This window comes from Salvelinus fontinalis, unplaced genomic scaffold (genome assembly GCF_029448725.1).
Source record: "Salvelinus fontinalis isolate EN_2023a unplaced genomic scaffold, ASM2944872v1 scaffold_0638, whole genome shotgun sequence".
Classification (NCBI taxonomy): domain Eukaryota; kingdom Metazoa; phylum Chordata; class Actinopteri; order Salmoniformes; family Salmonidae; genus Salvelinus; species Salvelinus fontinalis.
In genome coordinates, this window is record NW_026600847.1 from 28,281 (window position 1) to 50,250 (window position 21,970).

General features: G+C 43.3%; 2 protein-coding genes across 2 annotated transcripts; both read right to left on the reverse strand.

The window, feature by feature from the left end:
* Positions 1 to 663: 663 nt before the first annotated feature.
* On the reverse strand, positions 664 to 1,928 carry LOC129846890 (fibrous sheath-interacting protein 2-like). Its single transcript, XM_055914694.1, has 4 exons — positions 1,773 to 1,928; positions 1,362 to 1,451; positions 1,011 to 1,129; positions 664 to 841 (listed from the first exon to the last, which is right to left on the reverse strand). Exons 1-4 carry the CDS (start codon positions 1,890 to 1,892, stop codon positions 664 to 666), a joined length of 507 nt encoding a protein of 168 aa, XP_055770669.1. The 5' UTR covers positions 1,893 to 1,928.
* A 15,539-nt stretch (positions 1,929 to 17,467) lies between these two features.
* On the reverse strand, positions 17,468 to 21,923 carry LOC129846887 (uncharacterized). The gene is made up of 3 exons (XM_055914689.1): positions 18,508 to 21,923; positions 18,296 to 18,371; positions 17,468 to 18,175 (listed from the first exon to the last, which is right to left on the reverse strand). Exons 1-3 carry the CDS (start codon positions 21,721 to 21,723, stop codon positions 18,069 to 18,071), a joined length of 3,399 nt encoding a protein of 1,132 aa, XP_055770664.1. The 5' UTR covers positions 21,724 to 21,923; the 3' UTR covers positions 17,468 to 18,068.
* Between the last annotated feature and the right edge of the window lie 47 nt (positions 21,924 to 21,970).

Sequence of the window (21,970 nt, forward strand, 5' to 3'; positions counted from 1 at the left end):
CACTGTGAATGTTTACACGGTGTGTTCAATAAAGACATGAAAAAGTAAAATTATTTGTGTGTTATTAGTTTAAGCAGACTGTGTTTGTCTATTGTTGTGACTTAGATGAAGATCAGATAACATTTTATGACCAATTTACACAGAAGTCCAGGTAATTCCAAAGGGTTCACATACTTTTTCTTGCAACTGTACTTGGATATGGATTTCCCAGGAGATGGGAGACAGGGAAGCAGTAATATGTCTACAGCCCCCAAAGAGTGAAAGCTGGGAACATGTTCATGACCAAAATGACCTACCACTGACGGGCTAGCTGAATGTGGTGAGCAGGTCGTCACAGTCGACAAGGTTCCAGAGTGATCAGAGTCACTGCTAGGTCTTTCAGTTGGTGGTCTGGCATAACGTGGTCTGGCAGTATGTAGCCTAGCAACCTCGAGGTTCTTAGTCGAGATCTGACTGGAAAGAGTGTCCATCGAGGAGGTGGAGTGTTTGAAGGGAGAGTCCATTACCAGAGGTGTGTGTGTCTCCATGCCCAGGGGTCTCCAATCTCCCATCTGGCTACCAGGCTAAGAGAGACGGGTGAGAGAGAGAGGCAAATGGATGAAGATACCAACAGAAACACTGAGGTCCTACTGCTGCTTAAGCAACTATGAGTTGATATCAGCCCTAGGAGTGCCGCTGTTCCATCCTTACCTGTCCAAGCACCGACCAGCGGATTCGGCGCTCCAGGCGCAGCTCCCTGCACACTTCTCTTTCCAGCTCCTCAAGCCTGAGGCGTCGTTTCACATTCCAAGCCAGTTCGGCCAAGTGAAGGTTCTTCCCCTCTTCCATTTCACTCTGAAACCTTCACATACAAGGGAACATCAAACATGATTTACCTTCATTTTTCTACAACTCAAACTGTCCACCATATCTATTTCTTAAGTTATTGCTAGATAGGAGGTCAACGTGATTCCATACCTTTGCTTATGTTTTTTTAACAAATTTGGGTAAAAGATTCTAATAACACTCACGTGTTCTTGAAGTAGTTTCTACCCTTGTCAATGAGCCATTCTCTAATATCCGTCAGTGAGATGTGGGAAGGAACCTCCCCTTGCTGCTGCAAGACTAGGAACTGCTTCAAAAGATTTTTCTGAGAGAGAGAGAGAGAGAGAGAGAGAGAGAGAGAGAGAGAGAGATTCATTTGCACCCTTGCCCTCCACAAGTTTTTCCTGGTGTTGTCACGTGATCAGAAAACCCTTTCCCCATCCATGAGCGACAGCAAGTTACATACACAGTTGAAATAAAACGCATGGAAAGGTGTGTCTTACAATATAGCTTTTGTGTTTTTATAATTGTGCATCTAGAAAGTAGACCACTCTAACCTGCTGGGCACAGCACTGCTTCTCCCACAGCAACTGAACTGACTTGATGTAGCTACTGTAGCGATTGTACTCTTTACACGTACACAGCACCTGAAAGGGAGGAGCCACAAAAGAGCCATTTTTAGAGGAAGTTCATGTGTACAAACACCCAATCCCAAATCTACCTCTAACCTCTACCCCAATATTGATTGATTTTGCCTTTATTTAACCAGGTAAGACATTAAGAACACATTCTCTTTTACAACCTGCACTAACAATGACCATATGCACTTGTAGATTTGGATTTGTGTAAACTAAGCAAAATGGCAAACATTTCACCTAGCCATCATATTGCTTACACCTGTCCAATTTTCTCAGTTCCATATAAGTGTCACTTTAAGATTTTGGAAAGAAAAAGGAGGTTTGCCATGCCTTCTCATTTGAGGTGATGAGGCCTTGCTTCACCAGCCGCTTCTTCCTTTCCGGATGGCGGAAAAAACTCTTCAGGTGTTTGTCGTGGAGGCAGTTATAACTAACATCCATGACTCTCATGTTGGGGTCCAACAGGTCAAACCCGGGGGTCTTCTGATGGAGCTGTGGATTGTGTTTTAACAAACCTCAATGTCAGGGCAATGGATACTACAGTGGGAATGGTTGTGGAATTAGGACTGGAAATGTGAAGGAAGTCATTAAAAATATATAATTAGGTAACATTTCATTTGAAAGAAATTGAGGATCTCAGATCATTTGGAATGTCATACTATCACACTAACCTTCTCCCCCAGTTTTCCTCTGAAGAATACAGGGAATGTCCTCTCTGGGGCTTCCTGTAACCCCTACAAATACAGAGACAATCATGACAAAACTTTTTAGACGTGGGGTTTTGATAGTAGACCCCATCCCTGTCACTTGGTTTGCAATAATTCCACCTTTTGCCAATTCACTTTGCATGAAATATGTTGAATCAAGCTCATATCTAAAACAAATTTGTTTGATCCATTTACATTGTTAAACTATTCTTAAAGTAGTCAACTAACCGTAGGCCTACATGATGACTGATTCTGTAGACTACATATTCATCCCCATAGACTTTCATCATCCATCTTTAGAATTATACAAATGTGAAGCGATATTAATATGAAGAACGAACAAAGCATTATCCTAGGCCTACTCACATTTTCTTCTTCTTTGCCCGCACTTTTTGACATAGTAGGCATATTGACTAATATTGTAAACAAGTGATGTCATAACTGAAACTTGATTAAACTGTGTCTCCAGAAAAGGTAGGCCCTATGCCCCCCAAACGCCCGCTATCTGATAGACCTATGTTGTTGTACTGATATAAACACTATGAAATGATATTGTAGCCTTAACCTATTGATATAGTCTACAGGCTTATTTATGGTGTGCCCGCTCCATAAAGCGCAGCTCCAGTTGTGCCTGGGCATGCTGCAACAGGTGCAGTCTGTTGCCAAGCCTTCCACAGAATCATACCTCAACCCTAAAATGTGATCCACATGTATTCGATTTCGAAACTGTCAAGTTATTTGCAGTGATGGATTTAAAGCATTATCACGACTAACAGGCTGACTACACCAAATAAATTTAGAAATCTATATTATTCAATTATTGCACCCACACTGCTTGGGCGCGCCAAGGAGCGTCTGCATAGCAATTGGCTAAAATAGAAGTCAGTTCTATTTCTGATGCAGATCGCACTGCAAGTCCTGCCTCTCCCATCTCCTCATTGGTTTATAGAAGCAGGTACCCACGTGCCATCTCCTCATTGGTTATACCCAAGTGGGTGACTGAAAAACGAACGAGGTCAGTGGCTGTAATGCACCTAATTTATGAAAGTTGCCAATCGCAATATAAAATCAAGAGAAGAAAAAGCCTGGAAGGAAGAGAGATGACTAGAAACAATTAGGTTGACCGTTTATGTGTGGAATAATTGGTGGAGTAGAGGACCTTGTGCATTTCAGGTAAAATAACAACTCAATGTTTATATCCCAGGACAAATTAGCTAGCAACAGCAAGCTAGCTAAATAGGACAAATTAGCTAGCAAGTGCAAGCTAGCTAGCTAAATTGCCATAAATGTTTAATGCTTTTCGACCTGTCCCCAATTTAATCTAATTGGTTCAGAGTTTGGTTTGATATTTTAACCTGCGTGTCGTGATCTCGTTTGGTGTGGGTGGACAAAATAAATGTATGCACGATGGCGCACGCGCGCATCTGGTTTGGGTTCTGTGTTACAGACAGTTTTTTGTGGTGCTTCGATGCACAAAGAGTCGGAAAACCGTGTGCACTTTGCCCATAAACTACCTGTGGTGCCAGTTAACAAAGCCAGAAAATTGCACCTGATTCCTCTCTCAGTCGATGAGCGCTCAATTTGGATGTTATTTTGCCCCTAGCCTATTGATTGAAGAGGGTGCAACCTCCTGTAAATGTACATTGCATTCGGAAAGTATCCAGACCCCTTGACTTTTTCCACTTTTTGTTACGTTGCACTCTTATTCTTAAATGGATAAAAAAAATCCTATTCAATCTACACACAATACCCCATAATGACAAACCAAAAAGAGGTTTTTAGAAGTTTTTGCAATTGAAAAAAATATATATAATAAGAAATACCTAATTTACATAAATATTCAGACCCTTTGCTTTGAGACTAGGGGTAGTTTTTTATTGCACCCAAATTACGACGTGCCGTGTAAAGGCACAGGGACAAAGACCAAACAAACACTCAACAAAAACACAGTGTTGAAACCCAAACAAAAGAGTGAGGAGTACCTCGAATAAATTACACACGCGCACAATGATTAACACACGGGACGAGACCCGTAATCATCTGCGCAATCCACAACGGCACGAAAACCCAAACACACAGCACAGGTACTCACACATACCAACGGACATTGTAACCATTTTCAACAGTCCAATGGAAACCAAAGGGCACACTTATACAAGTCCTAATCAGTGGGAATAGGGGACAGGTGTGCGTAATGAAAGTTCCGGTGGGATCCCTGACATCCGCGAAGCGCAAGAAGCATGAATGCTCTGACTTCTGTGGCTAATGCAGAATTCGGATTGACCATGCAGAGTCCTTAATAGTAATAATAGTAATAATAATAATACTAGTAGTAATAATAGTAGTAATAATAATAATAGTAGTAATAATAGTAATAGTAGTACTACTAAAAATAGTAATAATAGTAATCATAACAGTAGTAATAATAGTAATAACAATAGTACTAATACTAATAACAATAGCAATCATAACCGTAGTAATAATAGTAATAATAGTAATACTAGTAATAGTAGTAATACCAATAGCAGTAATAATAAGAACAGTAATAATAGTATTGTTCATAATAATAGTAATAAAATATTAACAATAGTAATAACTGTAATAATAATAGTAATAATAATAAGAACAATAGTAATAATAGTAATAATAATATCAACAGCAATAATAGTAATACTCATAATAATAGTAATAATAATCATAATAATAATAATGTTAATAATAATCATAATACTATTAATAATAACAACAGTAAAAATAGTCACAATGGTCATAATAATAATACTAGTAATAATAATAGCAATAGTAATAATTATAATGATAGTAATACTAGTAGTAATAGTAATAATAATAATAATAATAATAATAGTAATAATAATAATAATGTATGGCATTTCTATAGCGCTTTTCATTTAATCTCAAAGCGCTTCAACAGCAAAAAACAAACAAGCAATTTATCAGGACAGGTCAACCAATAGAGGCCAAGTCTTTGAAAGCTGCATCCTCCGAAGATGGAGGGTGTCACGCCCTGGCGTTAGTATTCTTTGTTTTCTTTATTATTTTAGTTAGGTCAGGGTGTGACATGGGAAGTTTGTGTGTTTTGTCTAGTTTAGGGTGTGTGTATTGTTTAGGGGGTGTTGTATAGTATATGGGGTTGTGTTCAGGAGAGAGTTCTAGGAAAGTCTATGGTTGCCTGGTTTGGTTCTCAATCAGAGACAGATGTCATTAATTGTCTCTGATTGGGAGACATATTTAAGGCAGCCATAGGCTTTAGGTGATTGTGGGCGATTGTCTATGTTGAACGTAAGTAGCTTGTGTGTGCACTTTCGTTTGTAGCTTCACAGTTGTTTGTTGTTTTGTATAGTTTGTATAAGTGTTTCGTTTCGTGTTCATCTTCGTCGTAAAATAAAAGAAGATGTATTTATATCACGATGCGCCTTGGTCCATTCATTCACCTCAAGACGACCGTGGCAGAATCTCCCACCACACATGGATCAAGCAGCGTGAGCGGAACCAACAACAGCGGCAAAGTAACCAGGACTCGTGGACATGGGAGGATGTATTGGACGGCAAGGGTTGCTACACATGGGAGGAGATCCGAGCTGGAAGAGATCGCCTTCCATGGGAACAGCTGGAGGCGATTAGGAGAGCAGAGGCAACCGCAGAGAGGAACCGAAGTTATGAGGGTACGCGACTAGCAAGGAAGCCTGTGAGTAAACCCCAAAAATGTATTGGGGGGGCCTAAGAGGTAGTGGGCCGAGGGCAGGTAGGAGACCTGCGCCCACTTCCCAGGCTAACCGTGGAGAGCGGGAGTACGGGCAGACACCGTGTTACGCAATAGAGCGCACGGTGTCTCCTGTACGTGTGCATAGCCCGGTGCGGGTTATTCCACCTCCCCGCACTGGCAGGGCTAGATTGAGTATTGAGCCGGATGTCATGAAGCAGGCCCTACATATCTGGCCACCAGTACGTCTCCTCGGGCCGGTTTACATGGCACCAGCCTTACGCATGGTGTCCCCGGTTCGCCTACATAGCCCGGTGCGGGTTATTCCACCTCCCCGCACTGGTCGGGCGACGAGGAGCATTCAACCAGGTAAGGTTGGGCAGGCTCAATGCTCAAGGGAGCCAGTACGCCTGCACGGTCCGGTATTTCCGGCGCCACCTCCCCGCTCCAGGCCAGTACCACCAGTGCCTACACCACACACCAGGCTTCCAGTGCGTCTCCAGAGCCCTGTTCCTCCTCCACGCACTCTCACTATGGTGCGTGTCTCCAACCCAGTACCTCCAGTTCCGGCACCACGCACCAGGCTTCCAGTGCGTCTCCAGAGCCCTGTTCCTCCTCCCCGCACTCTCCCTATGGTGCGTGTCTCCAGTCCAGTACCACCAGTTCCAGCACCACGCACTAAGCCTCCTGTGCGTCTCCAGAGCCCTGTACGCACTGTTCCTTCTCCCCGTACTCGCCCTGATGTGCGTGCCCTCAGCCCGGTACCACCAGTGCCGGTACCACGCACCAGGCCTATAGTACGCCTTGAGAGTCCAGTGTGCCCTGTTGTTGTTCCCCGCACTAGCCTGAAGGTGCATGTTCTTAGCCCGGTACCTCCAGTTCCGGCACCACGCACCAGGCCTACAGTGCGTCTCAGCCGGCCTGAACTGCACGTCTGCCCAACGGCGCCTGAACTGCCCGTCTGCCCAACGGCGCCTGAACTGCCCGTCTGCTCTACGCCGTCTGAACTGTCCGTCTGCCAAGTGCCTCATGAGCTGCCCGTCTGTATTGAGCCTTCAAAGCCGCCCGTCTGCCATGAGCCTACAGAGCCGTCCGCCAGACAGGAGCCGCTAGAGCCTTCCGCCAGACAGGAGCCGCTAGAGACTTCCGCCAGACAGGATCAGCCAGAGCCTTCCGCCAGACAGGATCAGCCAGAGCCTTCCACCAGACCGGATCAGCCAGAGCCTTCCGCCAGACCGGATCAGCCAGAGCCGTCAGCGAGCCATGACCAGCCAGAACCTTCAGCGAGCCATGACCAGCCAGAGTAGTCAGCGAGCCATGACCAGCCAGAGTAGTCAGCGAGCCATGACCAGCCAGAGCCGTCAGCGAGCCATGACCAGCCAGAGCCGTCAGCGAGCCATGACCAGCCAGAGCCGTCAGCGAGCCATGACCAGCCAGAGCCGTCAGCGAGCCATGACCAGCCAGAGCCGTCAGCGAGCCATGACCAGCCAGAGCCGTCAGCGAGCCATGACCAGCCAGAGCCGTCAGCGAGCCATGACCAGCCAGAGCCGTCAGCGAGCCAGGATCCGCCAGAGCCAGCCAGCCAGGATCCGCCAGAGCCAGCCAGCCAGGATCCGCCAGAGCCAGCCAGCCAGGATCCGCCAGAGCCAGCCAGCCAGGATCCGCCAGCCAGCCCGGTGTTGTCCCTCAGTCCGGAGCTGCCCTCCCTCAGTCCGGAGCTGCCCCTTATCCTGGTGCTGCCCCTTATCCTGGTGCTGCCCCTTATCCTGGTGCTGCCCCTTATCCTGGTGCTGCCCCTTATCCTGGTGCTGCCCCTTAGTCCGGTGCTGCCCCTTAGTCCGGTGCTGCCCCTTAGTCCGGTGCTCCCACTTAGTCCGGTGCTGCCCCTTAATCCAGTGGGGTTAATTTGGAGGGTGGCCATTTGGAGGAGGATACGAAAGCGGGTAGTGACTATGGTGGGGTGGGGGCCACGACCAGCACCAGAGCCGCCACCGTGGACAGACGCCCACCCAGACCCTCCCCTAGACTTTATGCTGGTGAGCACGGAGTTCGCACCTTGAGGGGGGGGGGGATTATGTCACGCCCTGGCCTTAGTATTCTTTGTTTTCTTTATTATTTTAGTTAGGTCAGGGTGTGACATGGGAAGTTTGTGTGTTTTGTCTAGTTTAGGGTGTGTGTATTGTTTAGGCGGTGTTGTATAGTATATGGGGTTGTGTTCAGGAGAGAGTTCTAGGAAAGTCTATGGTTGCCTGGTTTGGTTCTCAATCAGAGACAGATGTCATTAATTGTCTCTGATTGGGAGCCATATTTAAGGCAGCCATAGGCTTTAGGTGATTGTGGGAGATTGTCTATGTTGAACGTAAGTAGCTTGTGTGTGCACTTTCGTTTGAAGCTTCACGGTTGTTTGTTGTTTTGTATAGTTTGTATAAGTGTTTCGTGTTCATCTTCGTCGTAAAATAAAAGATGTATTTATATCACGATGCGCCTTGGTCCATTCATTCACCTCAAGACGACCGTGGAAGAGGGTCCGTTCATGGCTTGAGCGGAGAGAGCTGGTCAGAGAATGGTAGATGATGGTGATGGAGTTTGTTGATGATCTTGTAGAGAGAAAGTCTGGGAACCAGCCTGAGTCTTATAGCCACCGGATTTCTCTTCCACTCTGGGTAGCACCCACTTGGGTGATGCCTCAGCGTTTCTGGGCACCAGAAAGCTCAACTCACAAAGTTCCAAATAGTAGCCAGTCGTCCTCACTACGAACACCCCACTGCACCTCTCTGATTCAGAGGGGTTGAGTTAAATGCAGGAGACACATTTCAGTTGAATGCATTCAGTTGTGCAACTGACTAGGTATCTTCTTTCTTTACCTTTCCATCCCAGCATATTCTGTAGTATTCATAGTATATTCATAGTATATTGTGTATATATTCCTACTACCCTTCCTCCTTTTTAAAATATGTTTCTATTACTTGTTGGTATTTATGTCTGTGTGTGTGTGTTGCACTGTTGAGGAGAGCCTGTGAGTAAGCATTTTGCTGCAACATTTACGTCCTGTATTCTGGGAATGTGACCCATATATTTTGATTTGATGATAGCCAGGCACTAATTAGCTAAATAAATAGTTAGTCTTTTATAAGGTATTATGAGCCCATGGTAACCTATTAGGCATTTATTCAGTATTTTTTCTTCTTTATCTAATACATTTGTTTATTCATTCACAACTAAGATGTTGCTGGGATCAGTATAGGCAGTGTGGTCCCCTGGTCTTCTAGTACCAGAGCTGTGAGAAAGGATGCTTGGCCTAGCAGAGACGGCTCAGTGGCGGTAGGTGCACTGGCGGTAGGAAGAAATCAGAGAAAGAGACACACAAATGTAATGCCAATTCCTTAATATGTAATAGTGATTACCACTTGGGAATGATGTGTTGCTAAAATGCCAGGGCTGAATTTTTGTTGCAGTCAGCCAATGCTTGCCATAACAAAGGGGTTGAATACTTTTTGACTCAAGACATTTCAGCCTTTAATATTTTATTAATTTGTAAAAATGTCTAAAAAACTAAATTCCACTTTTACATTATGGGGTATTATGTGTAGATCAGTGACACAAAAACTCAATTTAATAAATGTTATATTCAGGCTGTAACACAACAAAATGTGGAAAAAGTCAAGGGGTGTGAATACTTTCTGAAAGCACTGTACATATTGGTATGTTTAATCATAGAAATACAGTAGATACATTCTATTATGGTTTTCTTGGTAGCCTATTGGTTTCGCGGTTGTAAATGGAATAGTACATAATGGAAATGTATTTATGGTAGTGTGGGGTTTTTATAAGGTTTTTTGACATGCTTAACTAACTATAAGCTAATAGGGCTTCTTATGCATTAAAGTTTGAATTGCTGACTCTTGTGAACCTGCATTTTCCATTAGTCTCTACTCTTACCAGTGCTCTGTCTAACCATGAATATCAGCCTGAAATGTGTGTGTGTTAGAGAGAGCGCTGTACTGTATGAAATATGCGTGTGTATGCAACAATGTATCAGTAGTGTGGGCGCTGTACTATGTGGCCGAGACTGTGCTAATCTTAGAGAGACACAGGAGGGAGGTGAATCAGGAGACTGCTGACCAGACAATAACAGATAAACTATACACACGAAAAACATATGTGAGGTTCTGAGTTATGCACTATAACCCAATACTATAACAAACGTGATTAGCAACTGTATTATATGTGATTGAATACTATAACAAACGTGATTTGATATTGACAACCTGTTGGCCTGGATGTCTGTGTGTGTGTGCTGGAATTAACAGTTAGCTCAGATAAGAAGCTGGGACGCTGTAGTTAGCCTTGAGCGAGAACAGTGGACAATGTATACAGGTGCAGATATCTCAGACAATGTTATAAAACTGTCTGACCTCAGTCTTTGGGGTGAAGGAGCGTAATCTACACAGCAACAGCGTCGGGACATCACATGCGCTAAGGGGCCAGGACTGGCTTAAGGCGCCAACATCAACGATAGGCTGGGTGAGTCTAAACCACGCCCAGTCTCTACTCTGACAGGCCGGCTCGGAAGTTGGAACTAACCTCTGTCACGAGTATAATATAATATTTTTGTCAGAAACAAATCAGTTCTCTGTCTTATCCTGCGTGATGAAACATTGAACCCGTATATACGGAAATTGTATTTGCCATTTATTAACTTTTGAATTAAACAATTATTTTAACCAAGTTCAGGTGTACTATTGTTCCTATCTCAGTTGAACTTTCGCAACCCTAACAGTAGGCTGGCATTGCTTAATTGATTATGTGGGTCTAATTCGATCCACAGAAGTGTATTGTGCCATATCATAACGTGTTACTGAACCCATGAGCAGCATGACTTTCCATGTTTGAAGCGGGCCTGTAAAGGCCTATTTTTTGGGCAAGACAGCTGTGCATGGCTGCATCTCACTGTAGCAGGCTGTAGACTATGTTTTGGTTATTTGCCTTTTGTTTGCTGCATTTGTTTACTGTTTATGTAACTAGCCTAAATATACTGTAGATTGTGTCATATCTTTATCAATCTGACATTTTGTTTACTAGTCATACTACTTGGTACCACTGTTTTGTTCTGTTCACGTTCATTCGTTGCATTCACAGTTGTGTCAGTAGGCTATTCTAAGCCAAACTGCTATTCAGTAGCCTATTTTTGTTTGCATGCATGAATAACTAGGCTACTAGGCTACTTTAAGCATTTAGTTTGTATTATTTTGGTAAAACATCTGTGTGTACAGCTGCATTCACATAGGCTGTTTGTAATAAGTGAATTACACTATCTATCTTGTAGCCTATATTCATTACCAAACAGCCTTGCTTTAGTGTGTAGGGCACTGTCCATTGTGCTGATACGCAGCGGAAATACTACAGATTTTGCACCAATACTACCTGTCACTTCAAATGCACTCAATGATCGCTGAGTGGTCACTTCAAATGCACTCAATGATCGCTGTGTCTCAGAATTTGAACTTTATGTTTGTGATATAAGCAGAATTCCATATAATTCCAATGCAAGAACCCCCCAAAAATGTGCCCCCTCATCGATTTCGACTGCCCCCTTAATAAATCTTTCCTGACGCCAGGTGTGCGTGAGCGACCTCGGCCATACGGGTCTGATAAAATGGCAATTCCTAAGACACAATGATCTAAGCCAAATCGATCCATTTGAACTATAGACTCGATGCTGGCGACAGGGGATTTACACATAACCTCAGACATGCACCCTTTTCCATACATGTTTCAGTGTAATCAATACAAAAACTGTCTACAGTCAATCATTTCAAGGTAGGCCTATAGCGATAGAAATGAACTTACTTTTCGGGCCTCGTCGCTGTCCATGCTACAGGTCTAGCCTACGTTGGTCTCCAAAATGAGCCGGTAAAACATCGTACTTCATCTGAGGTTGCCAAAGCTTGAATGCTACTGAATATTAAACTGGCTTAGAAATAAGAATGAAGGCAAATTCCAAAATACAATTGAAATTATTGCGTCACAATACTAGGCAGCCGTTGGCAGTGTACCCATGAGTTTACCAGTCAATTTCCAGGGTTAGAGTTCCAAGCCCATTCTATTCATTCTTATTTCTGTGAGCCCAGGCCTACCCCCATTATGGTGTAATCTGCAGTCCATATCATTAAGCATAAATCATAGACCACAGACGCTGAGATGCACTATTTTGCTGAAAATATATAGATTTTACCCTTTGGTGTAAGCTATACAGTACCAGTCAGAAGTTTGGATGCACCCACTCATTCAAGGGTTTTTCTTTATTTTGACTATGTTCTACATTGTAAAATAGTGAAGACATCAAAACTATGAAACACATATGGATTCATGTAGTAACCAAAAAAGTGTTAAACAAATCAAAATATATTTTATATTTGCGATTCTTCAAAGTAGCCACCCTTTGCCTTGATAACAGCTTTGCACACTCTTGGCATTCTATCAGCCAGCTTCACCTGGAATGCTTTTCCAACAGTCTTGAAAGAGTTCCCACATATGCTGAGCAATTGTTGGCTGCTTTTCCTTCACTCGGTCCAATTAATCTCAAACCATCTCAATTGGGTTGAGATCAGGTGATTGTGGAGGCCAGGTCATCTGGTGCATCACTCATCTTGGTCAAATAGCCCTTACACAGCCTGGAGGTGGGTTAGGTCATTGTCCTGTTGAAAAACAAATGACACTCCCACTAAACACAAACCAGATGGGCTGGCGTATCGCTGGTGTATCGCTGCAGAATGCGGTGGTAGCCATGCTGGTTAAGTGTGCCTTGAACTCTAAATAAAGCAAAGCACACCCACACCATCACACCTCCTCCTCCATGCTTCACGGTGGAAATCACACATGCAGAAATCATCTGTTCAAATCGCAGGCTGTCAAATCAAAAGGATCCTTCGATAAAGTTGTTTTTGTTTTTGACATGTCATTTTCACAAGGTTGTGGAGTAACATGTTCAACTACCTATTATTGGCTCGAATTCGGGTTATGCCTTTAGATTGACAAAATTAACAACCAATGCAAGAATTTTCCACTTCTCAAACTCCGCCTTGGTCTTCTTGGTTTGATTCAGAAGCATTCAAGAAAGTCTTGTGATGTTGCTCCTCTTGGTTCAGAAATTCTGATGTAACATTAAGCCTGTTTGAAGAACGACATTTACAGGAAAAATGTACAGGAATCCTAGACTCTCAGCCTGTATCTTTGGTGCTTAGCTATCAATGCTAGTTAGCTAAGTATCTAAAACTGCTGCATCTGAAATAACTATTGTTTAACGTTAAATACAGCCTCAGTGACTGTTCAAGCAAACAACACTGGAGGCCTATTGGAACTAATAAAAAGTATGAAGTTTACAAGTAATTAAATACAAAAAATATAGGCTACTTGGAAAGGACACAATGGCTGCAACTTTTGTCGGTGATGGTGGTAGTGGTTTTGCCGAATGGACCCATACGAATTTGAGCCTTGAGAAACAGAAAAATATTGAGTAACTACTCTCATTCTACAGGTTTTTAACCTCTAATGCCTCACAAACCCGGATTCGGGAGCACCCCCATCAAAAAAGCTGACTAGCATAGCCTAGCCTAAAGCCACAGGGATATCATATAATAAAATGTTCATGAAATCACAAGTCCAAGACACCAAATGAAAGATACACATCTTGTGAATCAAGCCATAATTTCTGATTTTTAAAATGTTTTACAGGGAAGACACAATATGTAAATCTATTAGCTAACCACGTTAGCAAAAGACACCACTTCTTTACTCCACCATTTTTTTACTCCATCAGTAGCTATCACAAATTCGACCAAATAAAGATATAAATAGCCACTAACCAATAAACAACCTCATCAGATGACAGTCTGAGAACATATTTATTGTCTAGCATATGTTTTGTTAGAAAAATGTGCATATTTCAGGTATAAATCAGAGTTTACCAAGCGACTAGAATAACTACAGAGACCATCGTGTATTAGCTAATTACTCATCATAAAACATTTCTTAAAAATACACAGCGTACAGCAGATGAAAGACACAGATCTTGTGAATCCAGACAATATTTCAGATTTTCTAAGTGTTTTACAGCGAAAACACAATATAGCGTTATATTAGCTTACCACAATAGCAAATATCACAACAGCATTGATTCAAGGCAAAAATAGCGATAACGTATAAACCACCAAAATATATAAATTTTTTCACTAACCTTCTCAGAATTCTTCAGATGACAGTCCTATAACATCATATTACACAATGCATATAGAGTTTGTTCGAAAATGTGCATATTTAGCGGCACAAATCGTGCTTATACAATGAGAATAGTGTCCAAAACCTCAAGCAATCTGTCCGGCGCCATCTTGGAGAGGCACCTATTCTAATCGAAAACTATTCATAAACTTGACTAAAAAAATACAGGTTGGACAGCAATTGAAAGACAAATTAGTTCTTAATGCAATCGCTGGGTTACATTTTTAAAATTAACGTTACTTCAAGCATACAGCGTGCGCTAAAGCGAGACCGCACCATAATTCATGGCGGAATTATTATTTGACATTTGTCAACATAAGTACGAATTAACAGCATAAAGACTGCTTACTATTTCCTGAGCTTCCATCAGAATCTTGGGCAAGGTGTCTTTTCTCCAGAACAATCGTCTTTTGGTTGAAAGATGTCCTCTTGTCCTGTCGAAATAGCCGCTAACGTTAGCCACCCACTGGAGAAGTGTCCAACTCGTGAAAGCGTATGACAAAGAAATCCAGGAAAATCGCAATACACTGATATAAACGGCTATAAATCGGTTTAAATTAACAACATTATGATGTCTTTAACACCTATATCGAATAAAAACAGAGCCGGATATAACTAAGAGCTAAAACAGGAGCTTCTAGCACGACATACCAAGATACTCCCTGCGTCAGAGCGAAGAGTCAAAAGAGGGGACACCTCGTTTCCAAGCAATTTATAAACTTTCAGATCTGCCTAGAGACTCCATTTCAAGTCCCTCTATTCGCTGACACCCAGGGGATGGCGTATGCAGTGCATCTCAACCAATAGAGGACAGGCAAATTAATAAACTGTTCTGGGAACAGCGAGCAGATTTCAGCATTTTCAAATCCTCAAAGGAAAATTGCTCTAAGTCCAGTTCTGTTTCACTCACAGACATAATTCTAACAGTTTTAGAAACTAGAGAGTGTTTTCTATCCAATAGTAATAATAATATGCATATTGTACGAGCAAGAATTGAGTACGAGGCAGTTTAATTTGGGCACTATTTTTTCCAATGGTGAAACAGCGCCCCCATATTGACAAGAAGACAAGAGCAACACATAGCAGGGAGCTCCAATATGATCAGTAAACTAGACCGGTTATATAGATCGCTGAAAATGACTGTCAATCATTTCTTGTATTAGTCATCTCAGGGATGGTACATGAAAGATGTAGCAGAAGCAATTTCCGGTTTAACTCCTCACTAAACAGTCTATAGACATGAAATCATAAAATTACACAACTGAGTAGGACAAAATAAAACCACCAAAACTCGCAATCGGAAAAAAACTGTCCGTGAAATCCAAGTCATCTAACCAAAGGTAATAACTGCAGGCAAGCGCGAAATGGATTCAATAGGGTTGGTTGTTTGAAGAGTTAAAATGAAAGACTATTTTTAAATTCGTTTTCAAATGATTTGTTCTGCTTTTAAATTAGTTTTGCTCCTTTTGTTTACAAATCTACAAACGATTCTCTCAAAATCCATCACTTCTCTCATTCTTCACATTTTCAACTTTATTTCTGATGTTTACAATTTATTTTATTTTGAATTCAACACTTAATGCGTGAAATTGACCCCATATTTTTTCCCCAAACAATATACAATATTGTTGCATTCCCACCCCACCCCCTTAACATCATAATAAACATCAAGGGTGTTTTACTAAGACATATGCAATGTACACAACTGATAACTGCTCCCAAAAAGTCAGGACACTGCCCTTGCCACCAAACTATACTTGATTTTCAGCACAGGGAAACACCTAAAATGAATAATATATTTACGTGATCAAGACAAAGGAGATGATTGTGGACTACAGGAAAAAGAGGACCGAGCACGCCCCCATTCTCATCTACGGGGCTGCAGTGGAGCAGGTTGAGAGCTTCAAGTTCCTTGGTCTCCACATCACCAAAAAACTTACATGGTCCAAGCAAGACAGTCATGAAGAGGGCATGACAATGCCTTCTCCCCCTCAGGACACTGAAAAGATTTGGCATGGGTCCTCAGATCCTCAAAAGGTTCTACAGCTGCACCATGGAGAGCATCCTGACCGGTTGCATCATTGACTGGTATGGCAACTGCTTGGCTTCCGACCGCAAGGCACTACAGAGGTAGTGCGTACAACCCAGTACATCCCTGGGGTCAAACTTCCTGCCATCCAAGACCTCTATACCACGCGGTGTCAGAGGAAGGCCCTAAAAATTGTCTAAAACTCCAGCCACCCTAGTCATAAACCGTTCTCTCTGCTACCGCACGGCAAGCGGTAACGGAGCGCCAAGTCTAGGTCCAAGAGGCTTCTAAACAACTTCTACCCCCAAGCCATAAGACTCTTGAACATCTAGTCAAATGGCTTCCCAGACTATTTTCAGTTTCCTTCCTGTATGACTGGCAGGGTATTCAGGGCTGTGTGGTGATCAGTGGGGATAAAAATTAAAAAAAAGTTAAAAATGTGAGAATATTTTGTTTTATCTGCGAGCCAGATGCAATCATCAAAAGAGCCACACCTGGCTCGGGAGCCATAGGTTCCCGACCCCTGATCTACACTGTGAAATCAATAAGGGATCATAGCTTTCACCTGGATTCACCTGGTCCATCTATGTCATGGGAAGAGCACTCATGTTTTGTACACTCAGTGTATATTACACTGCTAATTAATTTGTCAGGCAGCAATGTTGTATTTCACACTAGAAACTCTGAATTCAATATACTGTATATGATTCATCAAGCCCTTCTCTGCCAAGGCAGAGTTTGAGGAAGATGTAAGTACGCATTTCACCTGTTCTACTCAGCGCATGGGATAAATACATTGATTCGATTTTCTGATAGAATATATTTGTTGCCATCTTGAGGCCTTTTCTACCTCTTTCAGGGCCGTGCCAATTAAATAAATATGTGAATGTCATGCAACTTCAGACCTTCTAACACCAATATAGCTTTTGTTGAGCAAGCAAATATCGCCATCAAGTTGACATACATCAATTCACTTTTACTCATTTACATTATTTCTACTATAATATAAAGCTCCATAATGAATATCTTAATACTGCACTATGGATACCATTATATACCCTTATAGAAGTCATAAAATGACTAAGCCTAGTTCATACCCTTCGTGTGCAACACAAGAACGCTTCACAAAATGCTGATCCTGCGTTCTTGTGTAGAGTGTTTTTTGTGTAGCTGCTTGTAGTTATTTATTGTGTACGTATGTAGGGTATAAACTACGCTTTAGTCCCATGTCATCAAATGAATACCTAAATTAAAATGAACAATTATGAAAGATACAATATTAATCAAAATCTGCAATACAAATGGTTTATTAAAACATCCATTAAAAAGTATGTAAGTGATTGAAAAATAAAATACATAGTTCCTCAAAGCAGAAAAGGTTTAGCACCACTTTCCTAATCGTAAGAGTAGAAGCTGCTGTCGCCCTACCCTCCTTGTAATTCTTTAATTTAGGCTAAATATCTACATCAAATGTAGAGGCTGCAATGGACGTGGATCAATGATTACAATAGGGAGATGGCATCAGATGTACAGCACATCTAAATTGGTTGGGCTTCTTAGCTTATCTTCCTAATCACAGGAGAAGCTGTAGATGTCTGAATGACATTTAGAAGCTCACATTCCTAGTTACAGGAGTGGGAGCTAATAAGGGATCAAAAGACCCAGATGGAATTTTGGTGTTGAGTAGCCTATAGTGGATCTTCCTTAAGGAGTATAAACTAATGGTAAGCTAGTCCACTGACAGCCTGGTTCAAATAGAGCAGCATTAGGGGACTCAAAATGAAAACAGAAATGAACAACAAAAATAAAAATGTTGTATTGAGGCCAGTTGTGGTGTTCTCCTCAGATGTAGCCTGGCAAAAGCAACTGACATGGGCTGCACGTCATCCAGGCTATCCATCAGAGGACCCAGAGGACTTGCAGGTGACCAAGCGTTTCCAGGCCTTCTGGACTCCCCAGAAGAAGCCCCGGATGCCTTTCCTCATCTTGGATAATTTAACTGGCAAGAAGATGAAAATATGTAAGAATTTCAGATGGACAATTGTCTGATAAAACAATAATTTATTACTTCTTTATACATAATTGTCGCATAAGAACATTTCCCCCCAGGAACACTCACTCATAGGTGGAGAATCCACAGCAATGTACATCTCTGGCTTGTCTGTAGTGTCTGTAAGGACAATCCTCATCTTGGACTGTGATCAGAATTCAAAGATGCACAATTAAACATCAATTTCACTTCCTTTACATATTCCTATAATTATAATTACTGGTGCCGATATCAAAAAGCACAACCAATGACCATTCAAGAGTAATCTGAGCTTGTCTTACCTTTCTGCCGGTGGCATAATGCACCACCTCAGATTCCGCATCCTCCACATCATCACTGCATGACTCTTCAAGATCTGAGGTCTCGCGGTCATATGGGTTGGGCACTGAGGGTTTCAAGATGGCCAGTAGCTTGTGGGAAACAATGTCAGAGACAATGGAAAGCATCTCCTGATCCTCAAATAAATCGTCAATTTTCAAGGAGCGTTTCAAACGCTTGACCTTCCCAAGGTCAGTGTAGATGGCATCTGCCAGCTTCGATGTCATCTTAGAATTAAAACTTTTTTGCTGGCTTCCCATTTCCTCAATCAGATATTTGGCCACCTCATCATCGAACAATCGAATCAGCTCAGTCACCAGATCACTGATCTGGATGCGCTGATGTTTGTTGGTCCTTTTTGGAAAACGGCATATCTTCTTGACAAGCTTCATCAGGACTTCTTCTAATATAAGCTCCCTAATGAAGCTGCTGGAACCGGATGTCACTTGATCCACAGTGGACCTCTCCGGCTGTTCAATCTCAGTCTTGATGCTGCTCTGCTCAGCTTTCTTATTCAAAGATTGACGGGTTGTCATTTCATTAAACAAGGCTGTCAATTCTTTCAAGTTGAGTGTAGATTCCAGATTTTTGGTGCCTTGAAGTTTGGATGGTGCATCCATAATTCCGTTCGTGACAAGACAGACAATGTCCTTGTGCAGCTTGGGTGCCTTGTGGCACAGTATCTTCTGTAGGGCTTCCTCTGTGCCATAGCGTTGCATCAACTTTCTATGCACCGACAGCACCAACTGAAAGATGTCTGTTGCCTTCAGGCAGACATTTGCTTCCCTCCACCTGATAGTCACCCTCACCCACAGAGCACTGGACAGCTTGTTGGTCACATCCTCAACTAGGGTCCAGCTGGCCAGTTTATCCTGGGTCCGAGGAACAATCAGAGCGCGCAGCCGGACAATGATATCCATCACCGCCTCTACGTGAACAATAATATACACCGGTTGGGATGTCTTCACCTCAGCCGAGCCACATCGGCTCTTAACCGTGACCTTGTCCTGGTCTGTCCTTAGGCAGATGTCTGAGGACAGCGGCCGGACAGAGACTTTGGGTACGATTGAACCCAGACGGTTGACTTCCCTGGTGACTGCACTCGCAATGGCTGTTGTCATCTCCCCGCTGCCGCGCCTCAAAGCTCGCCTCAGAGCATCAGGAGAGCCCACGTGCTCCTCCAGCTCTCTGCAGAGGGCACTTACAATCCTTGCACTTGAGGGGCGGGAGTACGGCGTCTTGAGATCCTTGGTCATTTCCAATGCGGAGGTAACGTCTGGGGAATCGGACAGGTCCCGAAGGACAGAAACCACCATGTCCATTGCCACATCAGAGAGAGTGGTGGTTGGGGATGACACAGGTGATGCAAAGTCCTCTGAGTGAAGTTCATACCCATGAAGCAGCTTGGTGATCAGGTCTACAACCACCTCTGGTGTGGAATGTAGACTGGGAGAGTCGTTGGCGGAGGTCTCAATCATACAGGATTCAATTTCACTCAAAGCCCTTCTGACCATGATGTTTGTCTCAGAGTCATCGGGTACATGGTTCTCTTTGAGAGGTTTGATACCTGCCTCACACAGCTCTTTCACATGGATGTTCTCGGAAGACATCACTGCTTCTTGAATAGTAGGTTGTTGATTGGCTATGGTTGTAGCCATGATTGTCCTTACCATCAGAGGACAAAGCTTCGCAATCAGTTCATACTGTGGCTTAAAGCTCTCAGAGCGGCTGTCGTTCATGGGTAACTCAGGGATGTCAAGGCCCTGAAATAGCATCTTCCGTATTAGTTTGCCCACTACACCCTCCAGCAGGCAATTAGTAGGGCTCGGGGTCTCATTCCCTCTGTCACTGGTGCTGGAAGGTAACTCTTGCTTCTTGTGAAGGCCATGAATGGCCTCACTTTGCGCAATACAACCCTCAACAGGCAACTCCTCTACTGCAATCGTGTGCACAACCACATTGACATTGTTGGTGTGGGGTCCAATCAAAAGCTTTTTATAGGCTGGGTCTGTGACATATTGTAAAACACCCCCGCCTGTCTTTAAGTTCTGAGCTTTATCTCCAAATGTCCTATCCAGGAGACACAATACTGACTCAGATAGTGGGTCAGTGAACTCCTGGAGCTCTAGGCTGCTCTCAACTTCGAAGGGGCTGAGGCTGCAGCTGATCTGGGAGCTGTAATAAGAAGCCTGCAGCTCTCTCTTGGACTCCAATGCGTCATGCAGCTTTGGATATAAGGCATCTGCAATGGAGTCTGTGAGCCGCTCATCCAAATTAACAGAGAAAATATTGTTCAGGCTTTTGTTGGAAGCCTCCTCTTTGGTTTTCCTCAGGATGTCCCGCACAGCTTCCCTTGGGGCAGAACCAGAAGTGCAAGCATGTCCATTGGATGGTGTCTGGGTGCCAGTAAGGGATTCCTTGATCAAGAAACTCTGGAGTTCAGTGGCCACTTCCTTACACATCTCCCTTCTGATCTTCAGAACAGCAGGTGTCAGTGTAGCCTTCTCTGAGGTCAAAGGTGTCAGAACTCTGGTCAAAGTTGAGGGGCATCTGAGATGATCACCCAGACCCTCTAAGTCATCAGAGCAGGACACCTTGGCAACTTGAAATAAAACCGAACTAATAAGGTTCTGAGCCACAGCAGATGATTTTGCTGATGCTGCCTGGAGTGTCTCTAAACTAACCTGCTTGGAGGCAGCCATCTTTGTTGTTGCCCTGGTAATGATGTTACTCACAGGCTTGATGGAGTAGCTCATAAACTGGGATCTCAGGCTTTCAAAGACTCCCTTCACTCTTTCTGCCTTCAGGTCTTTGTCAGTGGCAAATACACACGACTGAACAGCATGGAGAGATACAGGGAGAGGAAAGCCCAAGGGTGAAGCCACATCTGTGATATGGATGGAGGACTCTGAGGGTGTCCCATCAAGGCGCCTCTGCAGCAACTTTATCATCTCCAGGACTCTGGCATTGTCCTGTGGTGAGATGGAGCACTCTCCTGAGAGGTTCTCACTGTCTAGTGTGTTCTGGATTCCAAGCAGTGTTGTGCTGAGTATCCTCCTGTCATGGGGAAGCACTCCCCTCAGTGCAGAAGAGGACCGACTCTGTGGTGCTGGTGTGCTGCATGGTGTTGATGCACCAGAGACGTCACTTCCACTGTCATCATCTTTTTTGGTCCTCATTATAATAAGGATTTCGTCAATGATCTCATCACTGTAGACTTCTAAGTCCTCTGTGATAACATGGGCCGTTGGGGTGGCAATACTCAGAGTACGACCCCCAAGAAGTTTGAAGGACGTCTCCGACCCACTGCCAAGAGGGCCAACAGACACACATTGCAGTGTTTCGCTGGATGATGAAGAACAACTGGAGGAGAGATCAAGCAGCTATCTCGTCCAAAGTCGGAGAGGAGGAAAAAATTCCCTCCAT

What these genes read in the sequence shown, in the direction of transcription:
- LOC129846890 (XM_055914694.1), bottom strand. Translation starts at nt 1,892, where the DNA reads ATGAGAGTCATGGATGTTAGTTATAACTGCCTCCACGACAAACACCTG. An exon ending in TCATCACCTCAAATGAGAAG is followed by an intron (nt 1,452 to 1,772) that starts GCATGGCAAACC and finishes CCTCCCTTTCAG; the next exon opens with GTGCTGTGTACGTGTAAAGA. An exon ending in AGCAGTGCTGTGCCCAGCAG is followed by an intron (nt 1,130 to 1,361) that starts GTTAGAGTGGTC and finishes TCTCTCTCTCAG; the next exon opens with AAAAATCTTTTGAAGCAGTT.
- LOC129846887 (XM_055914689.1), bottom strand. Translation starts at nt 21,723, where the DNA reads ATGAGGACCAAAAAAGATGATGACAGTGGAAGTGACGTCTCTGGTGCA. An exon ending in ATTATGCCACCGGCAGAAAG is followed by an intron (nt 18,372 to 18,507) that starts GTAAGACAAGCT and finishes TTCTGATCACAG; the next exon opens with TCCAAGATGAGGATTGTCCT. An exon ending in TGTGGATTCTCCACCTATGA is followed by an intron (nt 18,176 to 18,295) that starts GTGAGTGTTCCT and finishes TCTTCTTGCCAG; the next exon opens with TTAAATTATCCAAGATGAGG.